The sequence below is a fragment of the Saccopteryx bilineata genome, chromosome 3, assembly GCF_036850765.1.
Source record: "Saccopteryx bilineata isolate mSacBil1 chromosome 3, mSacBil1_pri_phased_curated, whole genome shotgun sequence".
Lineage (NCBI taxonomy): Eukaryota > Metazoa > Chordata > Mammalia > Chiroptera > Emballonuridae > Saccopteryx > Saccopteryx bilineata.
Genome location: NC_089492.1, coordinates 1,212,456 through 1,232,143, shown reverse-complemented (window position 1 = coordinate 1,232,143; position 19,688 = coordinate 1,212,456). Strand labels below are relative to the sequence as shown.

At 64.7% G+C, this 19,688-nt stretch overlaps 1 protein-coding gene across 4 annotated transcripts in view; it reads left to right on the top strand.

Annotated features, from left to right (window-relative positions):
- RHPN1 (rhophilin Rho GTPase binding protein 1) overlaps nucleotides 1-9,113 on the top strand; it is a 49,492-nt gene extending 40,379 nt beyond the window's left edge. For 3 of the 4 annotated variants that reach the window (XM_066265485.1, XM_066265484.1, XM_066265481.1), the window contains 14 exons: nucleotides 479-594; nucleotides 1,069-1,197; nucleotides 2,031-2,106; nucleotides 2,701-2,778; nucleotides 3,199-3,323; nucleotides 3,428-3,594; nucleotides 3,947-4,140; nucleotides 4,600-4,756; nucleotides 4,836-4,946; nucleotides 5,299-5,493; nucleotides 5,869-5,945; nucleotides 6,134-6,280; nucleotides 6,391-6,552; nucleotides 6,881-9,113. In XM_066265485.1, the coding sequence (XP_066121582.1) occupies nucleotides 566-594; nucleotides 1,069-1,197; nucleotides 2,031-2,106; nucleotides 2,701-2,778; nucleotides 3,199-3,323; nucleotides 3,428-3,594; nucleotides 3,947-4,140; nucleotides 4,600-4,756; nucleotides 4,836-4,946; nucleotides 5,299-5,493; nucleotides 5,869-5,945; nucleotides 6,134-6,280; nucleotides 6,391-6,552; nucleotides 6,881-7,045 (1,812 nt within the window). In that variant the 5' untranslated portion in view covers nucleotides 479-565 and the 3' untranslated portion in view covers nucleotides 7,046-9,113. The remainder of the gene's footprint in view (nucleotides 1-478; nucleotides 595-1,068; nucleotides 1,198-2,030; nucleotides 2,107-2,700; nucleotides 2,779-3,198; nucleotides 3,324-3,427; nucleotides 3,595-3,946; nucleotides 4,141-4,599; nucleotides 4,757-4,835; nucleotides 4,947-5,298; nucleotides 5,494-5,868; nucleotides 5,946-6,133; nucleotides 6,281-6,390; nucleotides 6,553-6,880) is intronic. The other variant, XM_066265482.1, reaches the window with a different exon arrangement.
- The last annotated feature ends 10,575 nt before the right edge of the window (nucleotides 9,114-19,688 follow it).

The following is a 19,688-nucleotide window of genomic DNA, read 5'->3' as shown; positions in this document are numbered from 1 at the left end:
ACAGAGGGGTGGGCCCAGGAGCCAGCCTCCAACAGCTGGCAGGCTTGGAGTCAGCATTGCCCCTGGACCTCCCACTGCCCGCCTGGGGGTGTGCGGGAATAATTGTGTGGGCGGGGCAGGCCGTGGGGCAACATAGGTGAAATACCAAAGTGCAGAAGGGTGAGTGTGAGGGGTTGGCTGCCTCCTACCCGGGACTTCCAGAGCCGACTGGGCGTCCAGGCTGGGCTGAGACCCAGAGCCCCATCACACTGCTGCGTCCCACACCCACCGTGTCTCCCCTGGCCCACGGCCCTTCTTCCTGGCACTGCCACCTACCCAGGCTTCCCGCTCATCTACCCCAGCCAGGCGGGCAGGCTCAACCCCTTCCCCACGGGCAGGAGACCCCTGGCCCACCCTCAGGGGTGCCGGGCATTTGTGAGCTGCTGACAGAGGCGGCTGGCCTGTGACCTGTGACCTGTGACCTGTGGCCTCCCTGCAGGGCGGTGAGACCCCAGTGCAGACCCTGTGCAGCCGCCTGCAGAGCTGCCGGGCCCGTATCCACCAGCAGATCAACAAGGAGCTGCGGATGCGAACCGGCGCTGAGAACCTCTACAGGTGAGCCCCGGCCACCGGCCACCCTCCAGAGGGCAGTAACACCGTCCCCGGAGGCCCCCTGAGGGCCCCTGAGGGCCAGGCCCCCGCTGGGCAATGAGGGCAAGGCAGTGACCCAGGCAGTGCCTGCTCTGGTCAGATCAGAAAAAGAGATGCATGAGCAGGTGACCGTGGCCAGTGGGAAGTGGGTTTGGAGGGTCTGCAAAGGGCCCAGGCTGCGTTCAGGGGCAGGGCAAGGCAGAGGGCGGCTGTACCCTGGAGTCCTGGGCCAGAGGCAGGATGTGCACACATGGATAGGACTCTGCATGAGCTGCAGGAGACCCAGGAGAAGGGGGAGGGCATCTCGTGGGCCCTAGACCCCACCGCTGCCCCCTGGAAGCGGGCTCCAGAGCTCAGGCCAGGCGGGCGTTGTAGCATGGCCCAGGGGCATGTGCCCACCTCCGTGGCTGCCGCTTCACCTTAGCCTGGCCTCCTCAGAGCCACCAGCAACACCCGGGTCAGGGAGACAGTGGCCCTGGAGCTGAGCTACGTCAACTCCAGCCTGCAGCTGCTGAAGGAGGAGCTGGAGGAGCTCAACTGCAGCGTGGACGCGGACGGGCCCGGCAGGTGCGTGCACGCATGTGCGGGTGTGTGTGCGGGTGTGTGTGCGGGTGGTGTGTGCGGGTGTGCGGGTGGCATGCACGCGTGTGCGGGTGGCGTGTGCGGGTGGCGTGTGCGGGTGTGTGTGCGGGTGTGTCTGCGGGTGGTGTGTGCGGGTGTGCGGGTGCGTGCACGCATGTGCGGGTGGCGTGTGCGGGTGTGTGTGCGGGTGTGCGGGTGGCATGCACGCGTGTGCGGGTGGCGTGTGCGGGTGTGCGGGTGGCGTGTGCGAGTGTGCAGGTGCATGCACGTGTGTGCGGGTAGCATGTGAGGGTGTGTGCACGCGTGTGCGGGTGTGCGGGTGGCGTGTGCGGGTGTGCAGGTGCGTGCACGCGTGTGCGGGTTGCATGTGCGGGTGTGTGTGCGGGTGTGTCTGCGGGTGTGTCTGCGGGTGGTGTGTGCGGGTGTGCGGGTGCGTGCACGCATGTGCGGGTGGCGTGTGCGGGTGTGTGTGCGGGTGTGTGTGCGGGTGTGCGGGTGGCATGCACGCGTGTGCGGGTGGCATGTGCGGGTGTGTGTGCGGGTGTGCGGGTGGCATGCACGCGTGTGCGGGTGGCGTGTGCGGGTGTGTGTGCGGGTGGCATGTGTGAGTGTGCAGGTGCATGCACGTGTGTGCGGGTAGCATGTGAGGGTGTGTGCACGCGTGTGCGGGTGGCGTGTGTGGGTGTGCGAGGGTGTGTCTCAGAGTTGGGGAGAGGAGGTGTGTCGTGTAGAGCAGGAGCCGTGGGGGGTAGACGCCATGGCTTCCGGGGACAGTGGGGTCCAGCTTTAGAGTCTGGACTCTGTGCTTCTGGTTCTAGTGAAGGTATCACTGTCCCCATGATTCCCCTGGGGCTGAAGGATACCAAGGAGCTGGACTGGTCCGCAGCCCTGAAGGTGAGTGCTGACCGGTGAACCCTGGGGCCTGGGGAACGTGGCCCTGCCTTGAGGTCTGGGGCGCGGGCTCTTGGAGGCTTCCTGGTCCAGCCATCTCATTACACAGATGAGGCAATGGAGGGCCCTGAGGGAGGAGGGGTCTGACCCGCATGTAGGATGGGTGTGGCAGAACTGGTCATCCTGCTAGAAGCCCCAAGATGGCCACGGGGTCTCTTGAGTCTCGCTCTGAGGGTCCCCCCGGCTGGGGCTGCACCCTGCAGGCAGAGCCTGTGTTTGGGAAACTCGCTGGTTCCCCAGGTCCTCGGGCTCTCAGGAGCCGCTGCCTGGGACCACTTGGCTGTTGCCCACAGGCCCAGCGGGAAGGGACCTGTGTCCTCACCTGTCAAGTGGCACGCAGTACCTGCCACACAGGGATCAATGAGGGGATTCAAGTAGAACAAGCACGAAGTCTCTGGGCCCATGGCTGCTGTGATGGGGGGTTCCCCACGCCAGCCCTTCTCCAGGGCCAGGGCCTCCCCCGCCGGGAGTCTCCCCCACGGTGGGCCTGGAGACTCCAGGGAAGGCCAGTGCCTGCCTCCCCCCCACCCCCACCAGGAGCTGATCTCTGGGCACTTTGGAGAGGATGCCACCTCCTATGAGGCAGAGATCAAAGAGCTAGCCGACCTGCGGCAGGTGAGTGGGCCCGCCCCGCGGGAGACTGGCCGAGGCTCAGGGACAGTGAGTGGAGCTCAGTGTAGATGTTAAACGCAGGAGTCCCCACCTTGGGGCAGCTCCAGGGACAGTGGAGTCACAGGCACACTGTGGGCTTGTATGCACGCCAGCACACCCCGACATGCAGAGGGCTCTGTGCCCTTTGAGAAGGGCTGTTCCATGTCTGTCCCCTCCCCAGGGACCCTGCCTGTCCCTCCCGTGTTCCCTCCATAGTCTCCTGGGGCAGCAGGCACGGCCCAGAGCAGCCTGGGAAGAGCAGATGTGCCCCGGGATGGCCCTGGCTGCTTCTGCGGGGCTGTGATGTCCGAGGAGGTCCCCAGGGTGGCGTGCGTGCAGTGCGTGGGCCAGGACAGTGGGGCCCAGCTGGCTTCTGCCCCCCAGGCCATGCGGACCCCCAGCCGGAACGAGGCGGGCCTGGAGCTGCTCATGGCCTACTACAGCCAGCTGTGCCTGCTGGATGCACGCTTTGTGTCCCCTGCTCGGAGCCTGGGGCTGCTCTTCCACTGGTAGGGCTGAGCGGGGTGCCCGGGGCTTCCCCTGCCTGTGCCCCCTTTCTGAGTCCTCCGGGCGGTGGCCATGGAGCTCCACCCAGGCCGACCTCACCCCGCAGGTACGACTCGCTCACCGGGCTTCCGGCCCAGCAGAGGGCCCTGGCCTTCGAGAAGAGCAGCGTGCTCTTCAACATCGGAGCCCTCCACACCCAGATCGGGGCTCGGCAGGACCGCTCCTGCCCCGAGGGCACCAGCCGGGCAGTGGAGGCCTTTCAGAGCGCTGCCGGTGAGGGCAGCCCCGCCCCCGACCCACCGCCACGGGCGGGGTGCCTGTGTCTGCGTGTGCCGGGTGCCGTGTGCCAGACACGCATGTGTCTGCGTGTGCCGGGTGCCGTGTGTCAGACACGCATGTGTCTGCGTGTGCCGGGTGCCGTGTGCCAGACACGCATGTGTCTGTGTGTGCCAGGGGCCGCTGTTCTCTGGGGCCGGAGCTGGGGAGCTAGGGGGTGGGTAGGTTGGCCCCTCAGCATAAGGAGCTAAGCCTGCAGCCCCTGTGTTGGGTGCAGGGGTGCTGTTTGAGCCAGGGCTGAGGGGCGTGAGCTGACCCTGTCATGCTGGTGTGGGCATCCCCTCTGCAGGGGCCTTCAGCTTCCTGAGGGAGAAGTTCTCCCACGCACCGAGTCCTGACATGAGCCCGGCCTCGCTCTCCATGCTGGAGCAACTCATGACCGCCCAGGCCCAGGAGTGTGTCTTCGAGGGTCTCCTGCTGCCAGCGCCTGCCGCCTCCCACGACTGCGCGGCCCAGCTGCGTCTGGCTCAGGAGGCTGCCCAGGTGAGGGCAGGCCGCCCCTGTCCCGAGGGAGGCCTGGACAAGCCTCCTGGGCACCGTAGTCTAGACCTGGCCAAGCTGCCGTGGCTCGGTGGGCAGGAGGGCCTGGAGCAGGTGCTGGGCTGGGGCCAGGGAGGTCAGTATCCCAGCTGTGAGCAGTGTCTGTGTCCTGTTGGTTCCCAAAGCCGGCGTTGTGGTTTCTGTGGGGCTGGTCGGGACCCAAGGTCCAGAGGCCCTGCCTTGGGGACAGCACCAGTCACAGCAGGAACTGGGGGCACAGCAGACCCTGAACTGGGCTCAGCCTGGGAGGAGGTGCAGGGCTGCTAGGACTTTGGCCAGGACGGGTGGCGGTCAGGCCCCAGGGTGGAGAGAAGCAGGTGCTGAGGCTGCTGGGCGGGGCCTGGCTGGGTGTGTCCTGAGGTCCCTCCGGAGTCCCCACTGCCCTGCCTTGCGCACCGACAGGTGGCAGCCGAGTACAAGCAGGTGCACCAGACCATGACCCAGCCGCCGGTCCGCGACTACGTGCCCTTCGCCTGGACCACGCTGGTGCATGTCAAGGCAGAGCACTTCCACGCCCTGGCCCACTTCCACGCAGCCATGGCCCTCTGTGATGGCTCCCGTGAGTGCCCCGCCCCGAGTGCCTGTGTGCTGGCAGAGGCCCCGGCCCGGAGGGCTCACGGCCCTCTCTGACCCCGCAGCGGCCGAGCTGGAGCTCCTGGCACCAGAGCAGGTCTTCCTCGGGCCCCAGGCACCGTCGGAGCCCGGCTGCCCTGCGCTGCCGCAGGAGCGGGAGGGGCGCAGGAAGCTCGGTGAGGCCGTGTGGAAGGGTGTTGGGGCCCTTGGAGGGGAGGCTGAGCGGCCCGCCCCACACCATCATGCACAAACCGCCCCTTCTGAGCAGGCCTGGGGTCCCAAAGCCGGTGGGTGGGGTAGCCAACCCACCTCCTGGATGCCCCCAGCTTGGTGGGCGACACCCAGAGCAGGGGCCCCTGCAGGAAGGGGCACTTCCCCAGCCCAGCCGTTCACCCCTGGCTGCCCCTCCTGGACTGACCCCCAGGATGAGCCCTCCTCAGGTTGCAGCCGGGGTTGGAAGGCTGGGGCAGCCCGGAAGGGCCGGGCGGGCTGTGAGTCACATGGACGGGCCGGCCACGTCCCCTGTAGGCAAGGCCCACCTGAAGCGCGCCATCCTGGGGCAGGAGGAGGCGCTGCGGCAGCATGCCGTGTGCCGCGCCCTGCGCAAGGTGGACCTGCTGCAGGCCGTGCTGGTCCAGGCGCTGCGGCGCTCGCTGGCCAGGTACTCGGAGCTGGACCTGGAGGACGACTTCTTCGAAGCCATCGAGGCCCCTGACATCCAGCGTGAGCAGCCACACCCCCCGGGGATGGGGGTGCCCTGGGCATGCCGGTCCAGGTGCAGCCGTGAGCCCCGGAGGAGGACCTGGGGGGCACCCACACTGCAGCCACCTGGCCCTGTGTTCCTCTCCCCGCATCTGACTCATGTCCCCAGGGGAGCTGTGGCCAGGGAGACAGACGCCCCCAGGCCAGCGGCCCAGCACTACCTGGGGACAGTGTGTCCACCTGGGGAACCACTGGAGGTTCCTCCCACTGATACCCAGGAGGGACCAGCGTCACCCACTCCACTGCGGCTGAACTACCTCCTGCTGTGTCCCGGGGGCCTGGGGGCCCGTGAGCCTCGGGCTTAGACCTGCCCTCCCTTCCCCTTCGCCCTTCCAGCTAAGACCTGTCGGAGGCCGGAGGTCCAGGCACCGAGCTTCTCCCGGGTGAAGGTGGCTGACATCTTCCACCGGCTGGTGAGCGCCGTGCCCGTTTTCACTGTCCTGGGCAAGGCCCCCAGACCGGCCCAGGACGGTGACTCAGCCCTGCCTGGCAGCTCACCGAGTTCCGTCCTAGGATGTAGAGATGGGGGTGGGGGTGTCACAGGCCAGGGCTCTGCCAAGGAGGCCGCCCAGCCAGGCCTCTGACTTGTGACGCCCCCCAGGGGCCCCTGTCTGTGTTCTCAGCCAAGAACCGCTGGCGGCTGGTGGGTCCCGTCCACGTGACCCGAGGGGAGGATGGCTTTGGCTTCACCCTGCGGGGAGACTCGCCCGTCCTCATCGCTGCAGTTAATCCTGGGGGCCACGCTGCGGTAAGGGCCCAGCGCCCAGTGCCGTGTGTGAGGGCAGATGGCCTGTGGCCAGGAGCAGGGAGGGAGCTGTCCATGTGGGACTCCAGGCCAGACTCCCCATCTCCCCGCAGGCGGCCGGCCTGCAGGAGGGCGACTACATTGTGTCTGTGAACGGGCAGCCCTGCAAGTGGTGGAAGCACGCCGAGGTGGTGGCCCAGCTGAAGGGTGTGGGCGAGGAGGGCGTGAGCCTGCAGGTGGTGAGCCTGCTGCCCAGCGCTGAGCCCGCCGGCACGGTGAGCCCCACAGGCCCCGGTCCACCAGGCCCCGGACACCCGCACAGGCCTCCAGGGCACTGCCCTCCCAGCGGCCACCTGTGCTGCGGCCTCCACCCAGCCTGGAGGAAGCCCAGCCCACCCCTCCGAGGCCCGCAGCCCTGGGCGCTCTGTCCCAGGGCTGCCGCCCACCCCAGTGTGGCTTGCCTGTGGGGACCCTGCTGTGGGGCTGCCCTCACCTGAACCCTCAACACGCCCCTGACACCACTGCCTCCTCCTGTCACACTCACCAGTTTGGCCACAGGTAGGCCAAGCAGGGGCTGCTGACAGCTGCATGTCTCTGTCCCAGGCGCAGGGGGACCGCCGGGCAGCCCTGCGGGGGCTTCTGAGGAGCCAGAAGGAGTGGGAGACGCCAGCGCCCACAAGAACCAGCCCCAGGCCCCTCCTTGGCTGGAGCCGCAAGGCCAAGCGGGGCAAGACTGGAGCGAGGCTGTCCCTGGGCCCCCGGCCCTGAGCTGCACCAGCCTTGCCCTCTGGGTGCCCAGGGCGGCAGTGAGTGAGGGGCCGGCTCCCCTGGGCCCCCACCCTGAGCTGCACCAGCCTCGCCCTCCACCCAGAGGGGCACCCCCCAGGGAGGCAATGAGTGAGGGGCGGGGTCCCTGGGCCCCCACCCTGAGCTGCACCAGCCTCGCCCTCTGGGTGCCCAGGGAGGCAGTGAGTGAGGGGCCGGCTCCCCTGGGCCCCCACCCTAAGCTGCACCAGCCTCGCCCTCTGGGTGCCCAGGGAGGCAGTGAATGAGGGGCGGGGTCCCTGGGCCCCCCGCCCTGAGCTGCACCAGCCTCGCCCTCCACCCAGAGGGGCACCCCCCAGGGAGGCAGTGAGTGAGGGGCGGGCTCCCCTGGGCCCCCGACCCTGAGCTGCACCAGCCTCGCCCTCTGGGTGCCCAGGGAGGCAGTGAGTGAGGGGCGGGGTCCCTGGGCCCCCCGCCCTGAGCTGCACTAGCCTCACCCTCCACCCAGAGGGGCACCCCCCAGAGAGGCAGTGAGTGAGGGGCGGGCTCCTCACACAGCGGGGTCCCAGCATGGTCTCCAGCTGGCTGGGAACAAGGACCCCTGGTGTCCCCCCCTAACTGAGGACCTTCAGGCCAGTTTGCACCCAGCTCAGTGCCTGAGCTGTCCATTAAAGACTGTCAGATGAGGAGTGTCTGAGCCCAGTGTGGGGAACCAGGCATTGCCCTCACACAAGAAATGTCACTGTCACCCTGGACACTGAGTCCAGGGGTCAGGAGGAAGCCTCTGGGCTACGCTGTCCCAAGGAGGCACTTCCCAGGTGGGGTGAGGGTTGTCTTACTCTAGCCCCTTGTCTCAGGGCCTGAAGGAGCCATCTTCGAGAGCTGGGGCAGGGCGGGGTGATGGGTCAGCAGTGGGTCCCTGCAGGTGGGCTCTGAGGTCCCTCAGCTGGCCTGTCTCCTTCTCCCCTCCCCTAACACGCCCTTCCTTGCCCACACTCCCCTCAGCTGGGTCCCCCCCAAGCCAAGCTTCTACCCCACAGCCTGGACAGCCCTTCGCACAGCAACCCAGGGTGCCCGCAGCACGGCCTTCCCTCCCGAGAGGATCCCAGCCAGGGCTCCCTCCTGGGGCATCTGTTACTGTACCCCCAGCCCACGGAACAGGAGCTGCTCTCTGCTGCCGTCCTCCCGTGTCCATTGCTGGTCCTGACCAGCTCCCCCGCGTCCCGGCAGAGCCTAGATCTCACACCAGCCCTGCACCTGCTGCCGGTTTCCTGGTTTCCCCGGCAACCCCTCCTCATGCCAGCCCTGCCCTGGAGTCTGGGCAGCTGCTCCTCCTTGACCCCACCTTAAGGCATGTCATCCTCCTGGGCCCAGGGCCAGCGCCCAGCCCGCCCTGGCCCGCCTCAGGCTCCATGCATTCCCCCGCCCTGTGGCACTGCTGGGCTCCTCGGGACTGTGAGCCCTCATCGGCGGGGCGGAGCAAACACGGGGGGCGGGGCGACAGCCCCAGAGAACGTGGACGGGCACGCTGCCCCAAGTCCCTCGAGGTCCGCTCCGAACCTGGGCCCAAAGGGAGGGGGGGAAGCCACTTGGAATGGACGTTGGCTGGCAGGTCTGGGCAGATTGGGGTTGGGGCCGAGCTGGTCGGGGGTCACTGTGGCCACCAGGGGGCAGCTGCTGCCCGCTCAAACAGCCGCGGGAGCGGGTTTGGGGCGGGGCCGGCAGCAGACTCAAGAGCAAGGACGTCCCCCCTGCAGGCCGAGACCCCGCCCTCCCCTGCTCCCTTCTGGGGTACACCCTGTCTCTTGCGGGCTCCCCAGACAGGAGCAGCCCGTAGGACCTGGCCCCTGCGCCCACCACCTCTCTTGACTGCTGTTTAGCCAGGGTCCTGGGTGAGGGTTGGGGTGGGAATGGGTGAGTGGGAGTACAGGGGCGAGTGGGTGTGGCCAGGGACATACAGTAGGTGTGTCTCTCCCCCCCCTCCCCCGCGACCTACCTGCCCCTCCTGGGAGAAGACCCGTCTCAGCAGAACCAGCCAAGGTCACCTCAGCATGTATTAATTTGATTAAAAAATCTGTGCATCAAGTAGGCCATTACCTGCTAATCGCGGATGACAGGGCTGGCAGATCCTGTTCAGGGGAACGCAGTGACTCCCCACCTCCTCCAGCCCCTCTGGTCCCAAGAGCACTGGGGCCTGGTTAGAGCTGGGGGGTCCAGGGCTGCCACCTGCCCCCCACTTTTTTACACCAGCCTTTCCAGGAGGGTACCCTTCTCAAGGACCATACCCCTCCCCACTGCACAGACAGCCTGCGAAGCACAGCCTTCTAGACCTCTTTCATCCCTTTCCCTGCCCCAAACACCGGGCTCTCCACAGACTGAATTGGCTTCTGTGCCAGGAGACCTGGGGGGTGAGGCCAGGGGCACGGCTCTGGGCCTGGCAGAACCCACAGCACTGCCCAAAAAGTCGCCTGCCCTGTGTGTGTTGGAGGTGGGAGCCTCTCCAACCCTGGCGAGGGGGCTGTGCTCATGAGAGCCTGCTAGGGCAAAGATCTTTCCTAAGCGGCAGTGGTTGCCTTGACCTAGGCAGGTTCACGGGTGTGCACACATGTGTGGGTGTGAGTGTGTAAAGATGGATGTGTGCCTACCGGTGCCCATCCACTGTGCTCTGTCAGGGAATGTGGTCCCTTCCCACGTGCCTGTCTGTCCCCACACGGGAAGCTCCAAGCTGTCCTCGCCTGTGCTCTCTGCCCCGCTGTGTTCCCTGCTGGCACCTCTTCACCGTCGCGACATGGCCACACCTCATGTCTCGGGCTTAGCCCCCATGTTCTGGCCCAGCCACATCGCTGGTTGTCACTGTGTCACAGACAGGCCATGTGCCCTGAGCAGCGGTTGCATCAACTCATCACAAGCTCCTTGAACACCGGGGCAGACTTAGCAACCTGGCGAAGTGTCCCACACGTGTGCCGTCCGCGGAGGCAGCAGCAAGACTCTACCTGGCTGCCTGACGTCCAGCGCGGAGCAGGGCCCGTGGACAGCGTGGGAGAGAGTAGGATTGCGCAGACAGACATGAGCACGTGTGCCGAGCGGGCAGGTGCTGGGACCACAGGCCGAGGTCCCCGGTGCGTGCCTGCGCGGCGCCTGCGAGTCCGTGCGCCCCTGAGCGCACTTCTGGGGGCGCGGCGGCCCAGGCGCGGACGTCTCATTTTCCAGAATGGACCCCCTTGGGCGGGGAGGTCGGGGGTGAGAGCTCGCTGGAGCCTTTTTGCTTTGCCAACAGAAAACTGCGGAGAGGGGAAAAGGCAAACTCCGTTTCGCTTGGGTCAGCAGTGAGCCGGGCGCAGAGATTAATGTGAGGAGAGACGCGAGGCGGAAGGGAACCGGAGGGAGGAAGCCTGGGAGGCCGAGGGGTGGTACGACGGACAGACGCAGTGATCCGCAGGGATGAGCAGGGGGAGGGCCACCGGGCGGGGGCCCCTTCCCCCCTTCCCAGCCTTCCTCTGCCCCCTGCCCCTTCCCAGTTCACTCTTTGCCAGGCTCCCATAACCCCCGCTCCCCTCTTCCCACAACCCTGGTCCCCCATTCTCTCCCTCGCTGCCCAGCCCAGGCCCCTCTACCTTAGCAGCCTCAGGGTGCCCTCCATGTCCCTAGATGTGAGGCCCTGGGCTGAACCCACAGGCGACAGCACCAGGGACCCACGGCAAAGTCTGAGAGGAGATGAGACGGCCCCAAACTGCGCAGCCACATGGGAGCCAGCCAGTGTGGTCCCCGGGGCCTGGGGTTCCAGAGGTGGAGTGCCTGGGAGGCAGTGAACGGGAGAAGCAGCAGTACTCCCAGAGTGGCTGGGAGGGCGGGTTCTCTTTTCTTTTTTTCTTTTTCTTTTTGTATTTTTCTGAAGCTGGAAACGGGGAGAGACAGTCAGACAGACTCCCACATGCGCCCGACCGGGATCCACCCGGCACGCCCACCAGGGAGCGATGCTCTGCCCCTCCGGGGCGTCGCTCTGCCGCAACCAGAGCCCTCTAGCGCCTGGGGTAGAGGCCAAGGAGCCATCCCCAGCACCTGGGCCATCTTTGCTCCAATGGAGCCTTGGCTGCGGGAGGGGAAGAGAGAGACAGAGAGGAAGGAGAGGGTGGGTGGAGAAGCAAATGGGCGCTTCTCCTGTGTGCCCTGGCCAGGAATCGAACCCAGGTCTCCCGCACGCCAGGCCGATGCTCTACCGCTGAGCCAACCGGCCAGGGCCAGGGCGGGTTCTCAAGAGGCCCTTCCGCAGGGGCAGGGGTGGGTGGGAGGTGGAGGCCAGGAGGAGGCTGGACAGCCGGGTGTTCTTCGGCAGGGGCCTGAGCTTGGAGCCCGTGGCAGGAGCTCTGCTGGACTAGCTGCCTGGCTGTAGTGGGCTCAATGGGGGCCCCAAAGATTTGGCCACCCTGTGAATGTGCCCTTGTTTGAAGAAGGCTCTTTACATGTGTAATTAAAGGCAGGAGAAGACAGGATACTATGAGGATGAGGTGGGAGTCAGAGCCAAGGACCGCCTGGAGCCCCCGATGCTGGAACGGACAGGCAGGGTCCTGCCCTGGAGCCACCTTGATCTCAGACTTCCACCTCCAGAGCAGGCAGGGGATGCACTTCTGTTGACCTAAGGCTCTACGTTTATGGGGGTTTTTGTTAGAACAGCCGCAGGAAACCATTGCGCCAAACTCACACAAGTCCTTATGCCTCTGAGCCTCAGCTTGTCCTCTGTGGGATGGACATAATGGGACAGAACCTCAGGGGTTGGATTAGATAATGGACTTAGTCCCCGGAGGCTGCGCCACCTCCTAGATTCGGAGGTGCAAGGCTGGACCACCCTGCATCACAGTGGCCTGAACACCTGTATTTTGGGGCTGTCCAGCTAGAGGCTGACCCCCCACACCATCCCCACCGCCCCTCTCTTGCTGCAGTATCATCCAGGGAGCCACTGGTGTGTCTGGGGCTGGAAGGGGTCAGTCTGGAGACGCCAGGAAAAGGCTAGAAGGAGACTCTTAAAGAGGAGTGCCCAGAATAAGATGGCAGGACGATGTCCCAGAGAGCAGAGGCCGGAGCTGCTGGGGGGGGGAGCGGAGAAGCTGGGAGGAAGGGGAGGGTAGAGGAGGCAGCAGAGCAAGTGGTCAGCCCTGTGTCCCCACCTCCAGACCCCCAGGGCCGGCCCTTCTGAGGACTGGGGGCTGGGGCTGCAGGCCAGGTGAGTGCAGAGCCTGAGGTCTCTGTGGAGGACGGAGGTGTGTGTGGGGTCAAGGAGGGGGGAGGGTCCTGCTGGTCAGGCAGCCCGGGGCCAGGGTGCATGTAGGCCCTGCTGGGCCCCTGAGCAGGTGGGAGAAGGCTGGGTCAGAGGCCTGGGCAGCTGGAAATCAAGGTCAGCCCCTCTAGGGTCAGGCGGAAGGCCTTGACTGGCCACCCCCTGGAGAGTGGGGTCTCCCTGCCTCAGTTTCTCCCTTGTCTCTAGCTGCTGACTCTGTCTTGGAGGTTGTACAGTTTTCAGGGGTCCTGGTGGTGAGGGAGGAGAGGTTGCAAGCATGATGCAGTGTTTACCTGGGGAGGGCTGCCGGCCCCTCCTCCCCCACCCCCGGCTCCTCCCTCCCTCCCCCCAGCCTCAGGATGGCTGAGCCAGACGTGCATTAAGGCAAGAGTGACTTATCGAGCTGTCAGGGGGAGCGTTTTAAGACAGAATTATAGGGGAGAGGAAAAAGATTTTTACCAAATTAATGAAAAATCAATCTGGCCTCAAAAATCCATTAGCCTTCATAATGCGCCAGTTACAGGCGGGGCCGCAAGATCCACAGCTGCTGTTAAATACCAGCCCCTCCCGTTGGGCCATTCATTATCCCACAGTGTTTACTTCTGAGACTGACACCTGCCACCCCCACCCCCCTGGAATCCAGCCACCTGACCCCAGGCCCCGCGGCGGCCCAGCCCTGCACCACTCTCCGGCTGAGTCAGCCGCTGACCCCCAACACGCAGACCCGGGGCCCCTGTAGACAGGTGAGGCGGTGGTGTGGTGACGCTGGGGTAGACAGGTTGGAGACATGGCGGAGTGTGGGCAGTGGTGATGTCCATGGCTGCACGGGCGGAGGACTGGCTGTGGTGTTGGCTAAGGTGGTCCCAGGGGTAGCAGCGAGGCAGTGGGTGCGTGGCCGGGGGCCGTGCAGCTGGTGACTGTGTTGCTGGCCGGGGGGCAGGGTGGGTTCTGTGTGCGTGACAGGGGAACCTGCAGTTGTGGGTACGTAGCTGTGGTGACAGCCTGGGGCATGCCTGTCCTTCCTTCCCACCAACTGGACAGCAGCTGGGCTGCAGGGCCCTGGAGAAGTCTGGGTGGGGGCCCCACACTGTCCCACGTCACTGGAGAAGTCTGGTGGAGGCCCCGCACTGTCCCACGTCACTGGAGAAGTCTGGTGGAGGCCCCGCACTGTCCCACGTCACTGGAGAAGTCTGGGTGGGGGCCCCGCACTGTCCCACGTCACTGGAGAAGTCTGGTGGAGGCCCCGCATTGTCCCACGTCACTGGAGAAGTCTGGGTGGGGGCCCTGCACTGTCCCACGTCCCACAGCATGCAGGACAGGCAGGAGACCTGGGACTCTCTGTCAGGCCCTGGCCCAGGGGGCTCCCTCACTCTCAGAGGTAGAAGCCAGGTCCAGGAGGGGCTGTTGCAGACCCTCTGTGCTGACATGGGACCTGCGATGTTAGTTGTTTTTATTTGTTTTGTTTTGTTTTATCAAATTGGCAATCTCTCTTTTCTCCCCCTCTGTCCTGGAATCCTGCCTTCAAACTCTGCTGCCCTGACAGCTGCATGGGCCCTGGAGAACTCTGCAGCCCCTCCCCTGCTGGCCCCTCTCGGGGAGGCGAGACCAGTGTCCCTCCCGTCACCTTGACACCCAGCTCCGCAAGAGGTGTCCTCAGGCCGGGACTCTGGCAGGACAGCTGACTCTGGAAGCTGTCACCGGGGTCCACCCCTTCCCCTGCCTGTTCCCTGTCCCCTCTGTGTCCCTGTCCCGTGGCCCCACCCTACAGCCTTTTTTTTTTTTTTATAAGTGAGCTCTTTTCTGAAGGCATCACTCCCAAAGCTGCCGCCTTCCTGAGTTTTCCTGGGTGTCTTCTCACCTCATTTATTCAATCATTCATTCCTTCACTCATTTATTGTACATCTCCAGAGCCTCTCCTGCAGTCCTGCCCTGCTGGGTGCTGGCTGCCTAGACAGAGGAATCTCAGTCCCAGCCCCTGCCCCCAGGAGTAGGTGGGCTGCTGGGGGCTGGCAGGAAGGAGGCAGGGCCCACAGGAGTGGGGCCAACAGAACCCAGGGCTGAGGTGGGAGTCCTGGGTGGGGGGCGGGGGGACAGGGAGTGAAACTCACGAACGGGTTTAGGACAGGAGCTGTGGTGGTCTGGAGATGCCAGGATGTGGGTGGAGGATGTGGCTTAGGGCCCCAGGTCCTGGGGTCAGCGGGGGTTGGAGGAGGCAGGTTGGAGCCAGGGGCGGGGGGGGGGCGGAGCCCTGCACCCCCCCCCACTAACTTGCTGGGCTTGCTGTATGGGCAGCCCGAGGGGAGCCCTGGTACCAGGAAGGGGCATGCTTAGGGTCCCCCCACCTGTGCGGCAGTGGGAGCCACAGCCCAGAGGGGTGACTTTGTCCCAGGCCACGAGCACAGGGGAAACGGGCAGCTTTCGCTCCCCAGCGAGGCCGTCCCCTCAGGGGGCTCAGGGCACGGCTCCAGCGGCCCACGCCTCGCCCAGCCCTGCAGGAGCCAGGCAGTCGCAGCTGTGGTGGGCTGTGGTCTCGTGGATCAAATCCCAATTCATTAGCGGTGCAGGTGGGGGCAGGAGGGTGGGTGTGGGTGGGGGCCGAGGCGGTCTGCGGTTTTCCGGGTGGCCTGGCTGGCCGCCGGGCTCCAAAGCTTCCCAGACCCCACGAAGCCAACCGGCTTCCGATCATCAATCTGGTGGGCGACAGCTGCCAGCCGTCAATCACTCGGGCTGGTACAGCCAGGTGGGTGGCGAGGAGGCGGGGTGGGGCCCAGCACAAGGTGACCTGAATCTGGTCCTGCTTCTGAGGGGTGTCCAGGAGTGTTGGGGGGCCCAAGGCACAGCCCTGCTCTCTCTCTCTCCTGGGGCCACTGCCACTTCCCACGCTGTCTCTGGTGTGTCTCGGGGTCCCTGCTCCCCCCTCCTGGCTGTGTCTCACAAGCTCGTCTCTGTTCTCTCTCCTCTCTGCAGCCCTGCTCCATGGGGTAGGCATCCCCCTCCCTGTGTTATTGGGACCCCTATTGTCATGGTCTCCTTTGGGGTCACCCGTCTCTTCTTTGTGTCTGTAACTTCCCACACCCTCAGAATGGCTCAGCAGATTGCAGGGGTCACGACCCCGTCCCCACCTTGTCTGAGGTGAGAGGGTCCTTCTGCCTGGCAGGAACAGTGTGCCAGAGGCATCCTGAGACCCCTGCTGGGGCAGGGGGCTGGCCCGCTGCAGCCAGAGGAACCTGGGCTCCCCTGCGCGGGCCAGGCCTCAGCTCTGCCCACTGGGACCGTCCCAGGGCAGCATCAGGGACCCCATCCCTCAGCGTGGGCCGAGCAGAGCGTGCTGGGGGCAGGGAGGGTGTGCTTCTCCACATCTGAGCTCACTCACCCTGACCACGCTGGGCAGGCGGCCCCCCGCTCCCCCTGGGCCTGGCTAGTCCAGCGTCTGTCCGATCAATGCCAGGCACATCCTGAGCCCCGGGCGGATCTGCTGACCCAGGCCGCCTGCCCCATCTGTCCTTCCTCATCAATAGTGGATCGTCCGGCCCCGTGCTGTCCTCCGCTCCCCCCCCCCGGCCCCCAGGGAGCCTGGCAGGATTATGGCCAAGCCCTGAAGCCGTGCTGAGGTGCAGCTCTGAGGGTGAGGTGGGCGGTCAGCTGGAGGCTCTCCAGCCTCACCACCCCACCCGGCTCCCTAGTGGCCTTCAGGGCCCACCAGGGTGGGTCTCCCAAGGCTGCCCCAGGGGCCTCCAACACGGCTCACTCCCAGAACTCCTCCATGGCCTTTGGGACAGTGACCTCTGACCTCTAAGGCACCGCCTGTCAGTTGGAAAGGCCTCAGAATCAGGACGTGGCCCCGGGAGAAACTCCTGGACCAGAGAGAGGCCTCTGACCAGGGGCAGCGAGGAATGGGTTATGGCCAGGGCAGCGGAACAGTCGGACAGGGGCCGCCGGGGTGGGCAGCCTGAGTTAGCACCAGCCTCCGGAACCCTGCCGCCCTCCCCTCAGCCCTCAGCTCTCTCATTCCTCCCCGTGGCTTCTCACGTCCTGGTTCCCCTGTGCTGGGCTCTGGGGGGTGGGAGCAGGACCCAGGAGCCCCCGCCTGGCCCCCGGCCTTGCCCCTACTCCTGCCTGACCTGACTCCCCGGGAGCATCTCAGCACCCCTCCAGGAATGGGGGGCGGGGGGCGGGGTGGATCAAGTGGAAGAAGTCCCCCTCTCAGCCCCAAGGCTTGACCACGGCTGACGTTTAAGTTCTCTCCACTCCGGGACTTGAAGTCCCTCCCGGCCACTCCAAAGCAGAGGCGTGGGGAGATGTGAGAGCTGGGCCTCCCCGCTCTACTTCGTGGTTTCCAGGGGGGGGTGCTCCACAACCTACATGGTGTTTAGTTCAGCTGGCCAGGCACATACTTTATACATAAGAGGACAAGTCAACACTCTTGGGGCTGGTTTACCAACCCCTCTGGAGACACCTGGTCTGTCCTCAGGGAGGAGCCGGGCCACCCAGGTGTGTGTTCAGAAGATGCCCCACCCCCGTGGGCTGCGCTGGGGGACAGAGGGTGGCCGCGTAGTGACAAGTACGGCCTCCAGTGCTCCGTGCACAGGGACCAGACAGACTCACCCCAAGGAGAGGCACGGTTCTGCCTGGGAAGGGGCACACTTCAAAGGGTTTTGAAGAATGACTAGGAGTTTTCTAGGCTGACTGAAGAGGCTTGAAACAGCCCGGTGCAGGGAGAGGGGCGGGGAGAGAGGCAGAAAGGAGGGCCAGTTCCCGGGGGCCACAGAAGAGAGCTGGCAGGGCCAGCATAGCCGTCAGCAGGTTGCTTGGGCAGCTGGGAGGCGTCCTAGAACACTGACACAGCTTCTCAGGCCTGTGGGGCTGGGCTGAGCTTTTGTTTTAGTGCCCAGAGAGGTTTCAAGTCCTGTCCAGGGTCACACAGCATTTAGCTAGGGCTTGGTGGACAAGACACTCACCTCTGAGCCCCGTTCAGGGCACTTTATGGGGGTTTCAGTGGGAACCCCCCCACGGGCAGGCCCAGCCTCTACCCCCACATGCCTTGTGTGGGTGACCACCCCCATGAGGGCAGCACGGCCCCTGTACTCTGTGCCCTGGAGGGAGGCTGTGTAGGGGGTGCATCCAGCTGGCCCCTAACCCCAACCCAGGGCTGAGTTGGCTTGGAAACGAAGATTTACCTGTTCTTGGAATGGGGTGTTCATGAATATTCCTAAAGAGGAAAATCAATCAATTATCCCGGAACGCGGCCATTTTTCTAACTGGGAGAACAAGCAGTTTTATACACCTCGGAGGAGCCGCCGTGGATCGATGGCGCAGCAAGCTGCCCTCTAAATCCTCCGTGGCTGGCAGCCGCTGCCCGGCCTCCAAGGGCCACCCTCCACCTGCCTGTGGGCCCCGCCCGCACAGCAACTCAGCAGCCCCCTGCGCCTGCGCCCTGTCCTGCCGGGGCTGCAGCCGCCCAGGGTGGCCGGCGTGAGGCTGAATGGCCCTGAAGGTCCGTCTCAAATGCCTTGGCAGGGGCCAAGGTCCCAGCTTCAGCCCTGAGAACACCCTCCACCCACCCTGTAGCCACCAGCTTGCGGGTGACACCCTGGCGAAAGCAGAATGGGGGGTCTTACGGGCTGAGTCACATACTCCAGTAATCCAGCTAAAAGCCTGTCCAGTCTAAACTTCCAGCACTGGCTCCCCAAGTGTCCCCTGAGTCTGGGTCCAGGGAGAGCCTGCCCTTTAGGAGCCACAGTCCCAGACTGGCCTGGAGTCCCCACCCTCCTGCACAGCCAGGGCCCCTCTGTCCCGACCACCTCACCCATGACAGTCCTCCAAGAAGGACCTGGCAGGACAGGGGTAGAAGGAAGGTGTGAAGCACTTTCAGTCCGGTCTCCATGGACGGGGGTGAGCAGAGGGCCTGAGCGTGTGGACATGGGACAATTAGATTTTGAAATTTTTTTGCCTGACCTGTGGTGGTGCAGTGGGATAAAGCGTCGACCTGGAACACTGAGGTCGCCGGTTCGAAACCTTGGGCTTGCCTGGTCAAGGCACATATGGGAGTTGATGCTTCCTGCTTCTCCCCCTTCTCTCTCTCTCTCTCTCTCACTCCTCTCTCTCTAAAAAATCAATAAATAAAATATTAAATAAATAAATAAATAAAAAAGATTTTGAAATTTTTTATTGTGGTAAAATACACGTAACAGGAAATTCACCGTCTTAGCAGCCAAACACCGTCACATGGCTGTGCCATCACCACCTCTCAGCTCCGGGACCTTGTCACCATCCAAAGGGAAACTGCCCCCACAGAACACCTGCCCCGGCAGCCCTCACAGCCTGTCTCTGAGCTCGACTACTCAGGGTGTAGTACAGCGTGTGTCCTGCCGCGTGTGTCCTGCCGCGGCTGGCCTCCCCGGTCAGTGGCTTGGCTCATCCTCCAGGCTGGCCCACACGTGGTGCGTGTCTGTGCGGTTTGGAAGGAGGGCCAGGCAGGTCAGAGCTGCAGGCCTCCCCCCGGGAGGCTGGGAAGCCCCAGGAGACCCCACGAGGGGAGGGTAGATGAAGGAGGCGGGGGAGGAGGCGGCAGCGGTAACTACAGTCCAGCAGCAAATTGATGTCTCCAGGCGGCCAGCGGCCGAGAGGGTTTCTAATGGTCCCTAAAGCCCTTGGTCAGAGGCGCTGAGCTCAGCATCCCGGGGAGGCCCGGAGAGGCCCACCTCAACACTACACCACCGCCTCCAGGGCCACCGGAAGCACCACAGGAGCGGGGCTGGGGGCAGAGCTCTGTCCCCTGGGTCCCGAGAGCCCTGTACTGACCTCTCCCTGCCTCCGGTACTGCCCCACCCTCAGGGCCTGCTGGGGGGGGCAAGGATAGATCGGAAGCTCCCCCAACACCCCCATCCTATCTGTCATGGGGCCCATTAGGTGGTGACAGCTACTTTCCTGCCTGTCTGCCCAGCTTGGGGCGGGGCCGCACCCAAGGTCCCCATCAACCAGGCGGCCCTTTCCACCTCGGTCTGGGGTGGGGGCCTCTGAGGGCAGCCCCCACTGAGGAACCCCAGGAAGGACATCATGGAAGACTGAGGAGCATGTCAAAAAGAGATGGCTCCCGCCTGACCTGTGGTGGCGCAGTGGATAGAGCATCAACCTGGAACGCTGAGGTCTCTGGTTCGAGACCCTGAGCTTGCTCAGCCAAGGCACATAATGTCAAGCAAGCAATGAACAACTAAAGTGAAGCCACTATGAGCTGATACTTTTCTCTCCTCCCGCACTGTAACAGAATAAATAAATAAAATAGTAAAAAAGAAAAAAAAGGAGGCAGCTTCCCAAGCACAACACCTCACCCTGCACCGCAGCCCAGCCCTGGTGGCAGCCAGAGCGGGTGCCTGG